This window comes from Hoplias malabaricus, chromosome 17 (genome assembly GCF_029633855.1).
Source record: "Hoplias malabaricus isolate fHopMal1 chromosome 17, fHopMal1.hap1, whole genome shotgun sequence".
NCBI lineage: Eukaryota > Metazoa > Chordata > Actinopteri > Characiformes > Erythrinidae > Hoplias > Hoplias malabaricus.
Genome location: NC_089816.1, coordinates 26343590 through 26364024, shown reverse-complemented (window position 1 = coordinate 26364024; position 20435 = coordinate 26343590). Strand labels below are relative to the sequence as shown.

The following is a 20435-nucleotide window of genomic DNA, read 5'->3' as shown; positions in this document are numbered from 1 at the left end:
AAAACTGTAAAACACATCCAAATGGAGTTTCCGTGGGTGAATAATGTCTCAGTGACAACAGAAAATGTTTAATTTGACCTTTGTTTTCACCTTCAATGACAACACAGTTCCATCCAAATATCATTGTCACAGAATTAGTATTTATAAGGCTAAATGATGCAAGATGTCACCTTTGTTTTGCACACAAAGTACAAAGTAAGTGTGTCATGTTATGAACTACTCTGCCGTGAAAGAAAAACAACTGGCTTGAAGAAGTCTCCTATCAATATATGACTTATAATGTAACCAGAGGAAAGCTCATGATACTAAAAAATAATGAAGACAGTGGTCACCGTACCATTTAAAGGAACATTACGTAATATTTTTAACTTAAAATTACAGCTTCATTTTGGTGCTTCACGTGCCTATAACAGAGAGAACAGAGCCTTTGTCACTGTTACTCTGTGCTCAACACTGCAGAAAGTGCACCATGTAACTTTCAGAAGAGGGTAGAAACAACACAGCCTACCTATTTATTTCAGTACAGTGCTGTATATATTAAATACACCAGGGAAAACCAAATCTTACCTAGTGTTTTTTTAATATTTTTAAGAAACCAAAAAAGTGCACAAGTTCCTCTTTTCCAGTTTTTAAAGTCCTTCAAACTTGATTGTGATATAATGAAGGTACTTCAAAATATTTATTACAAGGTACTGCTCTATCTACACCTTCAATTACAACAGTATTTTCAATTCAATTTGACATTTATTCAATAATTCATTCATTTAGTTAGTTCAAGTCTATGATTGTTAAACTGACAATCCTTGCATTCATTGTATGTAACCGCTTATCCAGTTAAGGGTCAAGGAGGGGCCGGGGCCTACATGTAATCACTGGGCACAAGGCAAGAACACACCCTGGAGGGGGCTTAAACAGACATAATATAATTAAATTTAACAAAATGTAATCCACGAGTAGAGTAGCCTAAAGCTATGCTTTAATTAAGTAAAATTGTGAGTAGCAAGTTAAAATGCTACGGTCCGAGAACTGAGGTAATCTACCCACAGTGGAGTCTGCTACAAGATTTTATTGCCCCTTAAGGACGAAAAGTTAAACTCTCCACTGGTCAGAAGTATAACTAATCACAAAGCAGCAGACTCTGTGTCAAAACAGAAAAAGTCGTTATTAGCTGAATGAATAAATGTAACCACCACTTGAGACGGCAACTTATGATTCATGACAAAGAGCCGGCGGAGATGTGTACCGTTGTCTTCAGTGTAAATTGTGAGTAAAGTCTGCCCCCTACCTGTAGCACAGAGAGGTTGAATTTGAACAAGCAAGCGCTGCAGTTTGTATAAAGTTACAGAAGGTTACATTTTACCATGTGTTCTTTAAATATTAAACGTCTGAGTTATGTTAAGTATTCAAAGTATGAAGCAAACTAACATCATAAAACTGGCAACCTCATACATACAGCAATGTAACTTTAGAAGACTACTTCACAGAGTAAGCCATGTCTAAAAGAGTATGACAAATATCACAGTATAATACAGCACTCAGAAACCAAATTAAATTTCATCATCTTAAAAATACAGTTTGCAAAATACCAAACGCCAGTGTCCAACCAAATGGACATGTATTAAAAGTTTCTTAATATTGCTATTTTTTTAATTACCTCACATAAAGTATAAAAGTCATTTGAAACTGTGGTCTAATAAAAAATATATAGATATGAATCCTGTTAATATTAATAATGTTTATGAATGGGTTAAATTAATTTGAAACATTTATTGATTTTATTTTATTTTCTGACAGTGGGTTCCTCTAGAAACATAATTTTGTGCAATAGTGAGTCTGAAACCCAGTATAGGGAGCAGTGTATAGGGAGTAGTAGTAGAAAGGGAGCACTGCAATGGAGCAGTGAGAGAGCAGTGGATGGAGAGAGCAGTGAATAAGGAGAAGTTGTTAGTGGATACTGATACTAAACTAGTGGATACTAAACAAATAGTACTGGAAAGGTAGAATCTGAGTAGTAAAAATGGAGTGGATACGTGGTTAGGGAGCAATAGAAATTGGGAGTAGTAGAAATAAGAGTGAATATGGAGCAGTGGATAGGGAGCAGTAAATATGAAGTAAACAGGAAGTAGGAAGTAGGGAGTAGGGTTTGATGGCTGAATGGAACGCAATGATATGGGCGGGTCTTGTCCTACATCAGAGCGTGAGCTCTCCACACGTTTCAATCTGAAGCGGAAGTAGAGACCCTCCGCTTTTCTCGTGGTTCTGGACCTTCAGCGGTGTGGAGGACAGAAGAGGAGAAATGGCCAAAAATTATCTCTAACACATAATTTAAAATATTGGTAAATATCTCACTTGGTTTCTGTTTTTATCTGCGCGCGGCGTCTGGAGTTTAATATGATATTCAGGGGCGTTGTGGATGATATTCATTCAGTTCTCTTTGCTGCTGCTCGTCTGTGCTTCATTTCTACGGCACCGCGCTATCGCTAACAGGACTGTGGACGTGGGGCACGGAGTTTAGCAGCTGCCGGTGTTCCGGTATGATGAGATCCGTAGAGCTGAGAAACTCAGAACAGCAAGGTTTTATTAAAGTATTATCTTCCCTTAACGCGCAGCTTATTTTCAGAGTAATCCCGCAATAGTGATGTAAAATATGTAGGAGTAGTTCGGCTGTGTGCTGCTTAAGGCACTGTCACTGTTTGAAGATGACACACTTCAACTGTGAGTTTCTTTGGACCACAGAATTACGTAATAGTTTTTAGTATTTGTCTTGGGGCTTTAATCTTAATGTTTCATTCAGGAAATATACTGTATAGTGTGCCACATTTAAAAACTAAAAAAAAAATAAAATAAAATAAAATACTTGACTCCAGTTTGACCATTTAGTTGTAAACAGCTACTCCACAAAAGTAATTGTATATTAACAGAAAAAAATAATTTACATCCTATGTGGAGTGCAATGCTATGTTTCTGCCCAGGAATGTAATCCCTCGATTATAATTTTTAAGGTTAACATCTTACTTCAGTGTTGTCTATTTGCAAATTCATCATGATGCTTCTCATTTTTTTTGGCGGTGTCATTTTTGACCTTGAAGGATTTTGGTTCTTAACTGATTGGCATTGCAACCATTTGTTTTCTCCATACAGTTCTATGCCAAAGTCTGTTTACCAGGAACTATGGTGAAGTACTTCAGCTGTGCAGGATTTCTTAAAGGCACATGGGACCAAGTTTGTGTAGCATTCTGGCAAAGATACCCTAACCCTTACAGGTAAAAACAAAACTGGACCTACACACATACTTTGTTCAGTAATCTGTTAGACCATATTTTGTGAGAATGTCTCTGGGTCCCATGTAATCTTCTTTATCTTCTCCTCAGTAATCATGTATTGACAGAAGACATCATCTTTCGGGAGGTGACTCCTGATAACTGCCTCGTTTCCAGGCGGCTATTGACCAAAACCAGCCGAGCGCCTCGCTGGGCCGAGAAATTCTTGCCCAGCCACATGGCAAGAAAAGCCTATATCATTGAGGATTCTGTAGTGAATCCCAAGGACAAAACGATGGTCACTTTCACATGGAATATCAGCCATGCACGGGTCATGGTGAGCTGCCCTTAATCTCGTTATATTCCTTCTCTATCTCATGGAAACCCTAAAATATCAGAAATTGTTGTTTTCTTTTTTTCTCCTACATGCAGTCATTTCTTACGGTTCATACATATAACAATGATAAAAACGTGAATGAAAAAAGTGTGTGCTTTAAGTGATGACAAAATTGATCATTTGAATAAAGGAATATATATTTGATTGCTTACTGTAGATTTAAAACTTTAACCAAGTGCTGGGGTAATGATTCAGTGCCCCAGTTTACTGCAGGATTAGCTCTGATTTTACTATTCCATTAGCAAGTCACACATTATGATTTAATATTGATCTAGTATTAATACTAATCAGATTAGTATTTAAATAAACAAGTAATAATACTCTACATATTCTTGATACGAAATAAGAAGTTTTTTTTTCTTTTAATCTAATGAGAAATTGCTGTTGAATGCCACTAGCTTCTTAGAAAGAAAACCAATGATTTGAACTTGTGACCTGGAGAACAATGAAAACACTGTTCCTGCATAAATTTGCTGAAAGATACATTTCAGTAATTGCTCAGCTAAAATCCCCTTTTTTACCAGCTGGCTCTGTCTGCAAATTTTAGCTGTTGTTTTTTTTTTCTTTCTTTCTTTCTTTCTTTCTCTGTAGTCTGTGGAGGAGCGCTGTGTGTACAGAGTGAACCCCAACAATAGCAACTGGACTGAGATCAATAGAGAGGCTTGGATCTCATCCAGCCTGTACGGCCTCTCCAGAGCTGTTCAGGTCAGTGGGCCAAAAGGGAAGCCATTACTATGGCAATACAGTAATCCCTCGCTACTTCGCGGTTCATCTTTTGCGGATTTGCTACTTCGCGGGTTTTTCAAGTATTTTTTTATTATTTACATGTATTAGACTAGGCCTGTAGGTGACAAAGTATATCATTTACAAGTATTTCTTACGTACAGTACATGTATTTTTCATGTCCACATCCGAGTAAAATTTACTTACGCTAAATCACAGCTTAAGAATTACTCTTAAAAAACTGGTAGGATATCACATGTAGTTCCAGCTGAAAAACATTATAGAATGACTGTTTAATGCAAGTCCAAATACTCATTAAATACATAACAAAAAATATCTTTCCTCTACTTGGTGGAAATTCGTTTTTCGCGCGTGGTCTTGGAACGCATCCCCCACGAAAAACGAGGGATATCTGTATAGGGAAAGTCATGGAGGCTTAAATAACATTGCATTGCATCTTGCATTTTCTGCTGCATTACACTTAAAAGAGACGGAAAGCATAGTGACCAGCAGGAGCTAAATATAAACCAGCCAACACAGACTGGTGGTGAGGGTGTACATCTTGTGGTTTGTTGACAGCTGAACAGCTGTTTAGTCTGCGCTTAAATTTCTTCTCTTAACCTCTAGCATTACTTGGCAGCAGCACACATTCATTGGCCTCTGTTTTTTCATCTACTCTTTAGGAATTTGGACTTGCCAGATTTAAGAACAGCATTTCAAAAACTATGAAAGGATTTGAATATGTCTTGGCCAGAATGCAAGGTAAGAATAATGTGGCTCCTCAGGCTTGAGGTCATTAGCAGTAATAAGAGTGATTAATTGGTCTTTTTCTAAGCTGCTTGTAATTGTTGTGCAGGTGAAATGCCCACACGGACGCTGGCTGAGACAGCGACTGAGAAGGCTAGAGAGACTGCACTTGCTGCAAAAGAAAAGGCAAAAGACTTGGCCTCTCAAGCGCAGAAGAAACAATATGTATGATTTGGAGATTGACTGTTGACGTTATATTCCTAAGCCTGTGCCTAATTTCACCAAGGCTTTTTTGAAATGGGTCAGGCCCTTCCAGTCCATGAGTGAGCTAGCGGGCATAATTTTACCCTATTCAAGTCTGCCGTAACAAGTCTCCATGTGTAGGACAAGCATCCCTGTATTGTAAGGCTGCCAAACTCACTATGCTCATTCCCACACGTGCTCTTGAAGATTTAGGCCTGAAGGTAAATATGATTTTAGATGCATCATCCTCTCATGCCTCGAGTAATCATTGTTAGCATGTGGGATGTGACTGCTATGAATCCTTACTTTTTTTCATATGATTATTTTATTTGTGTGTGATTGTGTTAATCATAAGAGACATAACCTTAAATGCCCTTAAGATCAAAATGTCACATTGTCTCATTTTCTGCTGTATACAGTTCCTTCATTGCTTCAAATTGAAGTAATATGAGTGTTGATGGGTCCATGTTGATGACGGATGTAGTTTAGAGTACTGCACCAGCTTTCCAGCATTTTAAATGTATTGGAGAAAGAATCGCAGCTGCTGGCATTGTCTGTACATTTCTGTGAAGTCATTATTTACTGGTAAACAAAATGGAATTATCTTTAAAACCTTAATTCTGTAGCACTTATGTACTGTCAGTAAACCTTTTCTATCTAACGTGGTAGTCATGCTGTGGTTTTTGTCTCGTAATTTTTTTCGGCACATTAATTCTGTACAAAAATATTACATGGTAATAAAAAAATAAAAATAAAAAAAATTGTAGCTTCAAATCAGCAAAGGTAGTTGTGGCTTTCCAACATGTCAAATTTGAAATGTGATGGGTTGGAAAGCTATAGTAGGGTTTTCAGGGGCATAGAGCAGCTATTGTTTTATAACAGGCATTGAATTTCATTTTAATGGAATTTCAGTCGTGTGTTCCAGTCATGCTGCTGTTTTAAAAAGGATCGAGTGCAACATACAAACACGCTGCAGCTATGGTGATGAACACATTAACTGGTAAGTTAAATACATAAAATATTTATTTGTACAAAAGGTTTACATTGATTAAAAAATGCTACATATGAGTACACAGAAGATAAATACAAAGGTGGTGTTCCAATGACATACAAAATTCATAAGGCATTTGGTGTTCACAATCACATATACAGTGTACTATTTAGCTGTGTACATTTACACTGAATAACTGTACAAATGTAAAAAATACAAGCATGACTGTTAAAGTACATTATTAGCATCAGTTGCATAAATGACTTGCATTTCAGCAGAAAGGTTGCCTTTATGTCCAACATACTTCGCTACTTTAAAAGAGTTGCACATATAGCTGTGATAAGAGGGTTAATTATAGAAACACTCCTTTGAGGTGAACACTAGCTACAACATTTAAAATGGGCAATATTACTATCACTCTACAATTTAATCTAAAATACACTTAAAATTTCCCGTCCTGGCCCGAAATGCCCTTGGGCCGAGTCTTTTATTAGAGTTGATCCACCAAAAATTTAGCTTAATAAAATTAGTGGAGAATACTAGCAGAACTTCTGTTTTAACAAGTGATCTAGTTACAAATCACAGCCTTAAAAGAATACTTAACCCAAAACATACATATACTGAATGAGTCTCAGTAAGTGGCAAATATGCTTATAAGCTCACAGTAAGTGATTTCAATTATATTTTAGACATAGGTGACTTCAAATTTATATCTATGTGCAATATTATCTAATATAGTGTGTAAGAATATTATGTTTTTAAGTTTTAAATTCAAATTTAACTGGGCCACTTTTTCGTATTTACCAGATACAACACCAATTAATTGCTGTGTCATCCATGAATAAATTTTCAATAGCATTCTGCACCATCCAGGAGAGGTTTTAAAAACACTGATAAAAACGCACGAACAAGAGCTGCGATTTCATCTCAGAATTGGCAGTCCTTGGAGGAATGCCTTGAATTAGAACAAAACGATGCAAGTGCTGATGCAGCTGGTCTGTGCAATGTATCGAGACAAGAGAAAAGGATAAAATAGTTAAATAAGTGAAAGACGTAAGTGCAAGCAAGTCTATACTGCAGGCTCACCCTGAAAAGAAGCCAATTAGCTTGAAGGGAGACAACTGACGAAGTGCAATGTAATTTGATGCTAAATTATGAAGAAAAAACATTTCCATGTTCACACCTTCATCAACAGTGTGTCTGTCCAGAGCACCACATCAATGTTTCTTAAAAAATTACCAAAAATTCCAGTCATGCTTGCAAAAAGCCTGAGTATGATGGTTTAAAAAGGGCAGCAGGGTGTTTCTGTGGCAAGCCACCAGATATTTTTGGTTCGAGGCCCATTTTGGTGTTCCTAGACCTCATGATACCGTTTTTGGAATGTTTCTGAATTCACACTAGCAGCTTCACTGTTGTCATAACCACGCGTGATCAGGAGTGGAGTAACTATGGTCAAATTCAGTTTGTGTTGTCCCCAAACCGTCAGACTCCAAAGTCCACACCATACTCTCAACGTCAATCTCCACATCCTCTGTAATACAAAAGCACACGTAACTAGTTAGTAATGCAAGTTTCACTTCATATTAACTCTAAAATTCAAAATGATCCTAAGCAATACATTTTTTTTACTTTTTAATTTTAAATAATTCAGGTTTATTAGGAAAACACAGATCTTCAAATCAATACCACAGACGTACTTGTACACTGAAGTATGAAAGGTTCTTGTGTCTATGATTTAGCAGAAAGAAACATTTTGATTTTTGATTTAGTTAATGTTTTTGCTATTTAATCAAAATAAATGTGGGAATGCAAACTCAAATGTAAATGTGACTTAATGTAATACTTTGTGTAATAATATTTAAACAATTACATAATTAAATTACATAATTAAAAATAGTTTTCTAAAAAAGTAAATATATGAGAAGCAATGAGATGTGAAATACAGTAATGTAAATGCAGGACTCATAAATTTTGTGTAATATAACCAGGCTCAAAACAGATATCAACCACTGGCCCTTGAATATAAAAAAGCAACATTTTTAAATCAAAAACAGATGCAACTCAAAACCACAGTGACCCTGCTAGTACCTCTGTCTGAGTCAGATCTCTCAGAGCTCACAGCTGAACCCAGGCTGTCGTTGCGCATCCTCTCGGTGCCACCCTGCAGCTGCTGCAGCCGAATACGCAGTTCCTGCTGCTCCCAGCGCAGTCTATCTTTAAGCAGCTCGGCTCGATCATTCTGCTCCTGCAACTTCTGTAAACACACAGCAAAATGAGTGAGCTTCATTCTACTGTTACACACTACATACGCTGAAGCGACCTCTATACTTAATGTAAAGGACTGTTCAAAAACAGGTCATTCTTTTAGAGCATGCTAATAATCAAATTCTATTCGGTGTAAAATAAACACATTAATTCTGTTTCAAACTTCGCAACTGACAAAACTTTGTAATAAAGCTTGAATAACACTTTCATATTTATCATATACTAATTTAGCCTACTATGTAATCCTCGAATCTTCCACAGGATTAAGTATTCGGTACAGCTGCACTAACAGGCATAAGCCTAGCAAAATCAGATTCTTACATATGCAGTCACACCCTGTGCACCACCGTAACATTCTATATCTAGATGACGTGGCTGTTGTCATTCTGTGTAGGCGTAATCTCAACCATACCTGCTGCACTACCGGTTTTAACCACACCTCTTACAGCCCCACTAAACTCTGCATACCTGAAAGTCTGAGAACCTGTGTTTCTAGTAATCACAGTCACATCAGTCTTTAAAAACATGTCCCACCAGAAATTAACTTAAGGAAATTATCAAATTGTGATTGTTTTTTTCTTGAACCAGTACTGTGACTGTGGCATATCCGCATTTTTTCTATAGATGAATAAGTGTATATGTGGACAGGGACTTTTTATGGCCAAGCTTATCAGCACTTTGCTTGTGCTTGTGTCGGCATGTATACCGCTTATATGTATTTGGTTTCTTCTGATTTGGTCAAACTCATCTTCATCAAGCAGTGCAACCATGGCCTTAAGTGTGTTTGTGTGTATTAGCTGCCATATATGGGTTAAGTGTAGAGTCTCTTATTTGTTGTGCTACTGTACAATGACACTAAAAGCATGTTTCACACAATTAGATTAAATTACTTCACCTATTTTTTTTAATACTGTATACAATTAAATATGTGATACATTAAAATAGCAGCTGTTGCCGTAAAAAACTGCATTACTTGATATTTTTTACATTGATTACTACAATGTTGTATCCTGTTCTGACATGTTTCTATTGTTCTGCTGTAAGAGTTAAATCTTGCAAGTACTGTCAGCTTTTTCTAAATTCGCTGCTCTGATTATAATGACACAACGATGTAATGTAACAGTGGAAACATCTGCATGACAAAGTAGTTTGAACATAATCTTTCAAATTGTATTTAATAAAATGGGACGAATGTTAGACTTGATTTACAAGAGAAATTCAGTGTGTTTCAACTGTAGTTCTATCTGTCACCTCATCCTTGCAGCAAAATCATAAAACTTCCATTTAATTTGATCTGTTTCCAAAATAGTTTTTTGTTCTGTTTTCACACAGGGGATCCCAAATATATCTTGTAGTATTACACAAAATATCTTCTGGTATATTAGCAAATAATACATAACACATGTTTTAATCTTATATTCAAAGGCATTTTAGAATCCACAGGGAACTTCTCACCTTTATATGTAGCTGTGCTCTTCTAAGCAGGTTCAGAGTGGTGTTCCTTGTTGAGTCTGAGGACAATGGGACCTGCTGCTTTAACTGCTCCAAGCAGTGTCGTAACTGAGCTCGTCTACAAGCACAAAATGGACATTTATAGTTTTCTTTTTAAAAAATAGCATTACACTTGGGTGTAATGTGGGGAAGAAACACAGTAAAACTGAAAATACTGAATATGTGAGTGGGTAAGCATACCTGTGCTTTTCCAATTCATTGTGTACAGACCTGAAACAAATAAGAAAAATATTACCTAATAAATTGACTCAATGTAAGCAAGATCAATTTAATGAATATACTTCAATGTTATTACAGCTTCAGCTATACAATGCAATAAAGTGCAACAAAGTATATGACTACCATTTTATTACTAATGGTATTGGCAAAAGTTTATTACAACGGTTTTCTCTGAAGCTTCTACTTTACCAATGGTTGAGACAGAGTGGTTAAATGGGTTAATATAGAGGACTCGGATTCATTAACTGTGGCTGTGATTGAAATCAGAGTTTGTAATGTCTAAAATACAAATATAGCATTGATATTATCTAGCATCCAAAGTGGCCAGCATGTCTCCCTTAATGACACTTTCCAAAGTACTACTCCAAAAAGTAGTGTTACCAAACACCAGTAGGAATTTGCAGTTTTCTGGACTGATTTTGCTGAGGTCATTTTGATTGCATTAATTCATTCATTCATACCCTGAACTTGACAAGTGGTTACAGACAATGAATGAATAAATAAATTTTGATTGCAATTACTTTCTATATATGAAACTCCTGCCACTGAAAATCAGCTGACAATTAACCTTGTTAACATATCAATGCAGTGTTTTTATATGTTAGAAGATGTATGAGGGGAAATAAGCAGTCAAAGCATAGCTGACCATCCCTGCTTTTAAAGTGTAACATTTTACAGAATCTAAAAAACATGGATTCAGAAAGCCAGAGATTCTTATATCACACATCTTGGCAAAAAGCTGGATGGGGCACTCCATGCAGCTTTTTTTTAAAGACAGGGGTTAATTACATATTAATAAATCTGGGCATGAAGATTCATGTTCGTGCATTGAATGAAGGCAAAAATGTAGAATTACACACAATTACTCTCACAGTGAAAAAATAACACTTTGGATTTGCTTTGTTTATTTTATATGAAAGGTTTGCATGAAATTGAATAATCAATTTCAAAGGGATTTGTGGGGATTGTGGTTGAGACGGACGTTTGGTTGTTCCCCATTGGTCCAATTGCATCTATGGGTGGTCCAGGTTTCTAACTTAACACAACACGGTGGGTGATGTGGTTGGGTGATAAGTATTGCAGCTTTTGAGATTTAAGATTGCATTCTTGCAGACTGGGACAGTGATGTAAAACAATGAGTAATCATTCATCCCTAGTACCCACAATAAGGTTTGTTCGTGTAAAGAAACACGTAATTCATTGCAGTTGTGTCACACCAACATGGTAAACAGGAGATAAGGAGGAAACACCGCTCAGCACTGCGTTACAATGCCTCAGTGAAGGGATTGTATAACTCACCTGCTGTTCCCTGGTGAGCCTCTCTTATTCTTCTGTTTGTTTCGCTTTTCTGACACTTTGTTGTAAAATGGAGGTGATGAGGCGTAGCCATGTTCTGCTTCTGAGGAGAAAACATTTAGATTAGAGCAAGTTTAACTGAGCCACATCGCAGAGAACACCCACACAGAAAACAGCACCAACTCTAAAACCACTGCTTGCAGTCTACATCCGTTATAGATAACGCCAGCTGGACATTCGTGTATCTGTAAAGGTAATTATCTATAGTTGAAATAGGGACATTATTCTGAGATCCCCAGTAATTCACTTGTTTTGTTTTTGGTTGATTTTTGGCGCCACCGCATTGCATCTAGAGTACATTTTCCTAATTTTGTGTTTAAGCGAATATGAAATTTACCAGAAACCGTAAAGCAGTGTGTTTAATCGTTGGTGTTTGTATTTGAAAAGCTGAGAAAGTGTTGTGCTGCTTACACTGCAACTACCTTTTTCAAATGAACCGCCACTTCGCGCCTTTGTGTACAATGGGGGCTCGAATGTAGGTCACAGAGTCAAACACGAAATAATCCCCAATAAGCCCAATTTACACCAATTTAGAACGGGAAATAAAGACCCAAAGATGATTTATTTGTCGGGTGGAAACATATATGTACCTGTTTACCCGAAAGCTGCGCGTATTCTATTATAAAGTTGACTGTGCTTCGGGGCAGCTCTGTGTAACGTTAGCATTCATGAAAAGAATAACACTGGAGAAACTTGAGCGGTGAACGTTACCTCTTTCTTTTCTCTCCAGGTACTCAGCCGCTTGCAGCAAAACTTGAATGTTGGAGGTGTTTATCTCCATAGCGTAACTTAAGTTAGTTACTTAGTGCTGAAATGGGCCAACACCCGCAGAGCTGTGTGTACGTGTACGAGTGTGTTTGTGTGAAATGAACAGACAGGGGTTTGGCAGTATGTTTCGCCACGTCATCCGCGTCAGCTTCACCCCGCCCCCGGCCGCCGCTCCCATATTGTTCTAGCCTCTCTGTTATACACTGATTTCTGATTGATTGATTACTTGCACTTTCTTCTAAATATATTAATAAATGGAGACGTGAACAATATGCACTTCAAACTTTTTCTACTTGTGAACATGAAATCTGGATGTAGTCTACAAAACTGGATTTCCCAGATAGCCTGACAACTCTAAAATATCAAAGTTGAGGCCTGTCCAAAAGGAATGTCTCTCAGCTATTTTCCTAATACCCTTTTGGAGAGGCTTGACTTCGGCTTAAGTTATCTGGCTAAACTGAGAAGCCCTGCTTTGTGGAACATCGCCTAGGCTACCAGAAAATAGCACCAGTAGAAGAAAAATCATTTGCTAAAGTAAGGAACACAATTTAACGTTTAATCGTACACTGGAAGCCTTGGAAACTAAATGCACACTGGAAGACCTCTAAAAGACTCAAGTCTGACACTGATCACATCTAAAAGCAATTCATTTTTAGTCACAGACCATGATTTTGACAATAGTCCTGCAGGGTCTCTATATTCAAGAGCCAAGACTAAAACTCGTTATCAAAATGAGAAAAAAAGACCACGATCCTGAGCATTTCTTTAGTAAAACTGCCATGATGTAATTCCAACCCTGATAATTTGTCTGCAAAGTGAAATCACTTAAAAAAGTAATTTTTTCAAAGTCTACATAATGAAGTTTAGAGTCCAATCATTTGACTCCACCCTTGAGATATCTCTAATGATGACTGTTAAATTTTAGGCCTCACAAAAATTATTATATTGTTACATAACTAATTCCACCACTTTATCAATAATCAATATTTATGAATAATGAATATCAATATTATGATATATTTAAAAATGCCCTGAGCAGCACAGTGGCACAGTAGGTAGTGTCGCAGTCACACAGCTTCAGGGACCTGGAGGTTGTGGGTTTGAGTCCCGCTCCGGGTGACTGTCTGTGAGGAGTTTGGGGTGTTCTCCCTGTGTCTGCATGGATTTCCTCTGCATGCTCTGGTTTCCTCTCACAGTCCAAAAACACACATTGGTAGGTGGATTGGTGACTCAAATGTGTCTGTAGGTGTGAGTGTGTTTGTCGCCCTGTGAAGGACTGGTGCCCCCTCCAGGGTGTGTTCCTGTCTTGCGCCAAGTGATATTGAGTAGGCTCCGGACCCACCGCGACCCTGAATTGGATAAGCGGGTTCAGACAATGAATGAATTAATGAATAACACTGCCATTCTGTCAAAATTAAATTTTACCTTGTTGTCAGGTCTGAGTGGTGTTGTCTATAAGGTAGAAAATGTATCATGAGTATAATAAGCAGTTGACTCCATGACTGAGCATTATAGCTTTGAAATTATTTGCTAATGGACAGATTCAGACAGGGTTTCATTCTAAGGCACCAATCCTGCCAACTTGTGACACAAGGATTTCAAGCTGAAAGTGTGTGGTAGAGGGGTAAGTGGAGACAGATGTGTAGACTTTGGACTGCATACTGACTGAAGGTGAAGGTGCATCTAAGCTAATTTTAAAGCATTAGGGGATTTGTTTCTTGGAAACGACTCCTATTATATGTAACTGTAATGAAAATAGATGCATTTAGGGGTTTAATACTGATGAGAAAGTGGGATATTTTTTAGGGTTTTACATGAAAATATGGGCTTTCATAACATGTGACCTTAATATTTATATTATTTCCTTCTCAGCTATGGATCTTATGAACTTATATTCTGTAAAGTTATTGCTGTGACATAACACAGAGGAGTTATCCACTGAAGACAGTTTGAAGTTAAAGTTTGATTAACCTAAGCACAAATAAAGAAATTTATTTTGTAAACATTGTATTGCCCTAGCGAAACGCCTTACCGGCTTTAAGACTTTTATTTTGAAATATCTTGCAGCAGTGCTAGCAGGGCAGGTGGGCAACTACTGTTTCTTTTTTTCCTAGTCATGATTCAGAGCGAATATGTTATGGCAAAGTTGTAAATAATCCAAATATCAGTATTAAATAAAATATAGTAATTTTAAAAGAAAAAAGTTTATCTTTTAGATTAGTTTGATATTTTTGATATACTAAATGTGCCTTGAATTGTGGTTTAAAGAAGGCATTTAGAAAAAAAAAAAATATATATATATATATATATATATATATATATATATATATTCAAAATTAGTAAATAATGTATTGGTAACTTCTGAGAACAAAATGAACTTTTCAATACTACACATGAAGTTCTTAAAACACTACTCATTGAATTAACCCATATGTTAACCCATATGTAATATGTTCATGGGGGTTTTTTTTTCAGGAAAAGAAATCCCTTAATGTCTTAACAGAGGTTTAGTAAAAAAAACACTACATGTTCATCTTCAATCAATAAATGGGAATCATTGTCACTATTTCCACCCACAAGTCTGCTCCTGGCCTGCAGCTGGAAGGCAGCACCTCTATTGATGGGATTGGTTAGAAACCCTAGATTTCTCTCATTCAGAATCTGCTCATTTGAGTTTGAATCACTTTTTAAAGCTGACATTCTCAGCCCTAGTGATGCCTGCTTATTTTGCACATTAACACTTCTAGCTTATAAATAACACTACACAGACATGCATTAAAAAGAGACTATTTAACAATTTTTCTTTTTTCCCCAATGAATGTAACATTTGCCTAATTATATTAATGAGTATTGTAATATAATAATATATCATAACATATTTAATATCCACAAGATTGTTGAAGGTTGACTATATAATATATAGTTATATAGTAATGTTTATAATTGCTATTTACATTTGAAAATCACATTTATATATTAATTAATTTAATTATAACATTCATAGATCTGATACTTATCTGAACAGAAAGCACAGTTAATGAGCATATTTATATAATTTTTCAGTAACACATTACATTAGCAAATTTTAAGTTTGCCTTTGTGGTCGTGTATTGTAAAAATATAATAACTTTGTTACACGGCATTTCTTCGAGCTTTTCTTTTGCGTTGCTAAGGGCGATGGGAGCGGATCCGCGTGATGACGTGATGTTGTTATGTATGTGAGAGAGCAGCTGATGGGCAGCGAGCGGAGCCTGGACACGGAGGAAATTAACAGGAAAACAGAGGAATACCGTTGCTCTTTTCTGTCGTGCTGCTTTATTTCATCTCTGTTTAATCCAGACTGAAACTGTCAGGCAGCGGTATGGTGTTCAGATGAAGCACTCGGTTTTGTTCGTCGTGTTTGAGTCTTGCGTTGTGAAGGCAGGGCCAAAACAAACTGGCCTGCGCTTCAGGAGGAAAGTTAGCGCTGTTAGCTCCACTGACAGCGACCGTTAGCACATATTAAACGGGTCTGGTGGAAATGCTCGATAACATAAGAACTAGCACTAGGTTACTAATGAAGTAGATGTGCATGCGGAGCGCGCACACTCGGTTGGTGGCTTTTGGAAGTTTGTAAGCTTGAGAGAAATCCACCAAACGGCGTTTTAACGGTGGCCTCCAATGTCAAACAGTGAGATCTTAGCTAAAACTTACACAGCGACACAGTGAATCTGCAAGAAAACCCCAGGCAGAAACATGTGGCTGAAACTGTTCTTCCTGCTGCTTTACTTTTTTGTTTTGTTCGTTCTGGCTCGGGTTTTCGAGGCCGTGGTCTGGTATGAAACCGGTATCTTTGCAACGCAGCTCGTTGATCCAGTAACATTGAGCTTTAAAAAGTTGAAAACAATCCTCGAGTGTCGTGGTTTAGGCTACTCTGGCCTGGCTGAGAAACGAGATGTCAGAGAGCTGGTCGAAAACTCGGGTAAGGTTTTAATTTATTTTCTCCAACAAAAATGTACAGTTAAATGGCAGTGTGGAAATACTAGTATTACCTTAACCCATAATAACCTTTCTACAGGAGAACTGATGCAAGGAGAGCTCTATTCTGCATTGAAAAATGAAAAAGAGCAAACAGCCTCAGATTCCAGCACTACATTCAACGGGGAAATGCACTTTTATGAACTAGTGGAAGACACTAAAGATGGCATCTGGTTGGTCCAGGTACAATATCTTCTGCCATCCTGCTCAGCCTTATTTATAAACCTATTTTTCTCTTATTACACCATTTGATTTTTTTTGTCTTGATTATTGTCAAAGTCATAGACTCCCTGAGTTTTTGTGCTTTGATTTTGACTACAGCTTTTATTTATTTATTTATTTATTTATTTATTTATTTATTTATTATTATTATTATTACTGGTATGTTCAATGCTGGTTGCCATACAATATAGTAAAAACTCAATAAAAGATTCTATCTGAATCAGTTTGAATTACCTCCACAGCATTTGCAAAAAAAAAAAAAAAAATGGAAGCACACTTTGTGTTGTTGACATAAGATTGATCATGGGCTTTGCTAATTTAAAAAATATTTGCATGCAGTGTAAAATAAAAGGCAATTTTCTGTTTGTGTAGGTAATAGCTCAAGACAGAAATCCACTGTTGAGCACAGCCAACTGGGGCAAAATGGTACAGAAAGTTTCTCAGTTTGGTATTCGCACTGGCACTTTCAATTGCTCAAGTGACTCCAGGTGAGAATTTTGCCTTGCAACTGTATGTACTGGAATTATTGGAAAATATTTAAAACCTGTTGTGTTCATGAGTTTGACCATATTTTCCCTCAACCTACCAGATATTGCCGTAAACGTGGATGGATGAAGTCCACTCTCATCATGTCAGTTCCTCAGACATACGCCTCTAAAGGAAAGGTTATGCTTAAAGAGTATAATGGTAGACGCATTGAGACGGAACACATCTTCAAATGGATGACTGCACATGTTGCCTCTCGCATCAAAACCATCCGTTTATCTCAGCAGTTAGTGGATGACTGGTATCAGAAAGAAAATCAACCTGTAAAGATGTTCTTATTTGCCAAACTGCTCCAGCCCCCTGCCTTTTTCTCAGCCCTTAGCATCAAATTCACAGGGCGTATAGAGTTCATTTTTGTTGATGTGAGTAACTGGGACAATTCCACCAGTTTGGAGGAACTTGGGGTGCAACATTTGCCCTCATACATTCTCAAAACACCAGAAGGCATCTACAGATATGGCAACACCACTGGAGAATACATTTCCTTGCAAGCCATGGACACGTTCTTACGTTCTATTCAGCCGGAGGTTAATGATTTATTTGTTTTGAGCTTGGTCATGGTTAACCTCATGGCCTGGATGGACCTTTTCATAACACAAGGAGCCACTATTAAACGCTTTGTGGTTCTAATCAGCACACTAGGGACCTACAATTCATTACTGATTATCTCTTGGCTTCCCATTCTTGGATTTCTTCAGCTGCCATATTTGGACAATTTTTATGAGTACAGTCTTAAACTACTGCGCTATGCTGATACCACCACCATTGCCTCCTGGGTCAGGGCAGATTGGACCTTCTACTCTTCACACCCAGCTATTTTCTTGAGCACATACCTAGCCCATGGCCTCCTGATAGACTACTTTGAGAAGAAGAGGAGATGTGGCAGTGAAGACCAAAATGCAAACAATTTGGAATGGCTGTCCAGTCTTTGGGACTGGTACACCAGTTACTTGGTGCACCCTATTGCCTCTTTTCAGAACTTTCCAAATGAGTCGGACTGGGATGATGATCCTAATTTTCTTTTAGAGAGGTTGGCATTCCCAGACCTCTGGCTTCGCCCACTTGTTCCCATTGATTACATCAAAAACCTACCCACCTGGAGGTTCAAGTGCACACAGTTGGAGGGTGCTTACTTAAGGGACCAAGATAATCCACCAAACAAGATAGTGCACCCATCAAGAGATAAACTGGATCGAGACAAGAGAGAACATCACTGCAGCTCAGAGAATACCGATCCTACTGATGGGTGTTTGTCTGGGATGAAATCAGAAGAGTCTTTGGAGTCAGGAGAGGAACTGGACACCGACTGGTCCCAGTGGCCATGTGGCATGCTCCACTGCACAGAATGCGTTGTTTGTTTGGAGAACTTTGAAACTGAATGCCTTGTCATGGGACTACCATGTGGCCATGTTTTTCACCAGCAGTGCATCGTGGTCTGGCTAGCAGGTGGACGACATTGCTGTCCAGTATGTCGGTGGCCATCATATAAGAAGAGACCAGCCAGACAACCTTATACAGCTTATCCATCTGAACCAGAATAGCATATGCCACTGGCTGCAGACCTGCTTCCTGCACTTAACTTATAAAATAATTGATGTGTCCATTGTTAGTCTGTGGACCTGTAGATCTTGTAGCCATGTTGTTGGCTTCTGTTTTTATTTCTGGTGGTTTAAAACTGCATAAACATTACAGTATGTGGGCCTTTGAGGACATATTAAGCCTTGTCATGGACTATCTATTACCGTTAACTGAAAATGTTGGACTAGTATTTTTAGTCCATGCTGAAAGCTTAATATGTGCCCCCCTAAAACTGGCCTATTAGGAACTTAATTCTTCCTAATATGACTTTAATTTGTGCTTTATTTTGGAAAGATTGATATTTAAGTTGGAATTGTATGCCTTGCACTATGAGAATAGATATGAAACATGAATCTACGTAAGTCAAATATATCGTAAGACATAACCTGACATCATGCAGGCAAGGTGATATCATAATCGAAAATGTTTATTTTATAGATCTTTGTGAAGCCTAATGGCCAGATGAAAGTGAAAATCTGCAGGTTTTCTGTATCAGAATCCCATATACATGTTCAGTGTGTCATTAGTTTATAAATGTGATAAATGACAATGTAAAATTTAGATTCTCAGCTTAGGCCAGGTGTACACTACATTTTCTGTACCACTGAAACTAAGAAGGCTCCACTCATCTTTTTAACACCTAACTAGAATGGAAGCCCTTTCCTAGTAGATGTTGGATTTCACAAGTTAAAGTCGGTTAAATGCCATAGAAAAAGGTGACCAACAATTTTGGTTCCAATACATACACTGACCCCAAGTGTATTTGAAGGTATATTTAAAGAAGTGTATTTATATCATTAAAACACTGAAAATGTTCCAGAAGGATTGGCCAGAGTAGACAAGCTTTGACCACCCAGCATTAATTTCCTTCAGAATTCATACATTGATGGAACTTTTGTCAAACTACAAACATAAACTGGTCAGATTTTGAAGGAGCTTGAACTGGATTATATGAGCATACCATCAAAGAACAGACATCTCATACAACAGAATATTACCCCATGTAAAAATAATAAAAATTTGTGTAGTGTGTCCCCAGCCTAAGTATGAAGGTTAATAGGGCATTTATAGGGTATGAGGAGTTCTAAGTCTTTAATTTTTTTTTTAAATCATATAAACATATGGGCATGTCAATCTGATATTTATTATATATTACACAATTAACAATAAGAATCATTGAGACCTAAAAAATGACTGGCTTGCACCCTGGGCAAAATGACTGAACTTGACCTGCATTGAATCTCTTTCTGGTTAAATTGCTTTTACATTGAAGCATGACACTTTCTTTGTCCCTGACCAGGATTACTGCATTGTAATAACACTATTAATGACCTTATCCCATTGACTTACTCCAGTTGTTTGTGTGAACTTGAAACATGAGTTGGAGCTTCAGTCTGTTGTGATGTTCAATTCATTAAAGTTTAATTTTCACATTGGCCTTGTGACTTGTTCTTGTTTTTTGTGTTGAATAATACCATGTAAAAATAGTATATAATGTATATAAATGACTATTTGTTAAAAACTAGAAGTAGTATAAATAAAAATAAACAAACTATGATTTGATGTTCATTAATGTGCTAGGCTGAATGAT

The 20435-nt window shown here is 37.2% G+C and overlaps 3 protein-coding genes across 4 annotated transcripts; 2 read left to right on the top strand and 1 right to left on the bottom strand.

The window, feature by feature from the left end:
• Window positions 1-2185: 2185 nt before the first annotated feature.
• Window positions 2186-6031, top strand: prelid1a (PRELI domain containing 1a). Its single transcript, XM_066649627.1, has 6 exons — window positions 2186-2336; window positions 3142-3263; window positions 3372-3597; window positions 4249-4362; window positions 5064-5142; window positions 5237-6031. Exons 2-6 carry the CDS (start codon window positions 3172-3174, stop codon window positions 5356-5358), a joined length of 633 nt encoding a protein of 210 aa, XP_066505724.1. The 5' UTR covers window positions 2186-2336; window positions 3142-3171; the 3' UTR covers window positions 5359-6031.
• Window positions 6032-6412: 381 nt separating this feature from the next.
• On the bottom strand, window positions 6413-12561 carry mxd3 (MAX dimerization protein 3). 2 transcript variants are annotated; one of them, XM_066649548.1, is made up of 6 exons: window positions 12425-12561; window positions 11657-11756; window positions 10319-10348; window positions 10082-10196; window positions 8450-8615; window positions 6413-7892 (listed from the first exon to the last, which is right to left on the bottom strand). In XM_066649548.1, exons 1-6 carry the CDS (start codon window positions 12492-12494, stop codon window positions 7777-7779), a joined length of 597 nt encoding a protein of 198 aa, XP_066505645.1. In that variant the 5' UTR covers window positions 12495-12561; the 3' UTR covers window positions 6413-7776. The 2 variants fall into 2 exon arrangements, with proteins under 2 accessions (XP_066505645.1, XP_066505646.1); XM_066649549.1 differs by having other exon boundaries at window positions 11657-11753.
• Window positions 12562-15711: 3150 nt separating this feature from the next.
• On the top strand, window positions 15712-20277 carry rnf103 (ring finger protein 103). Its single transcript, XM_066649844.1, has 4 exons — window positions 15712-16442; window positions 16539-16681; window positions 17093-17208; window positions 17310-20277. Exons 1-4 carry the CDS (start codon window positions 16217-16219, stop codon window positions 18805-18807), a joined length of 1983 nt encoding a protein of 660 aa, XP_066505941.1. The 5' UTR covers window positions 15712-16216; the 3' UTR covers window positions 18808-20277.
• The last annotated feature ends 158 nt before the right edge of the window (window positions 20278-20435 follow it).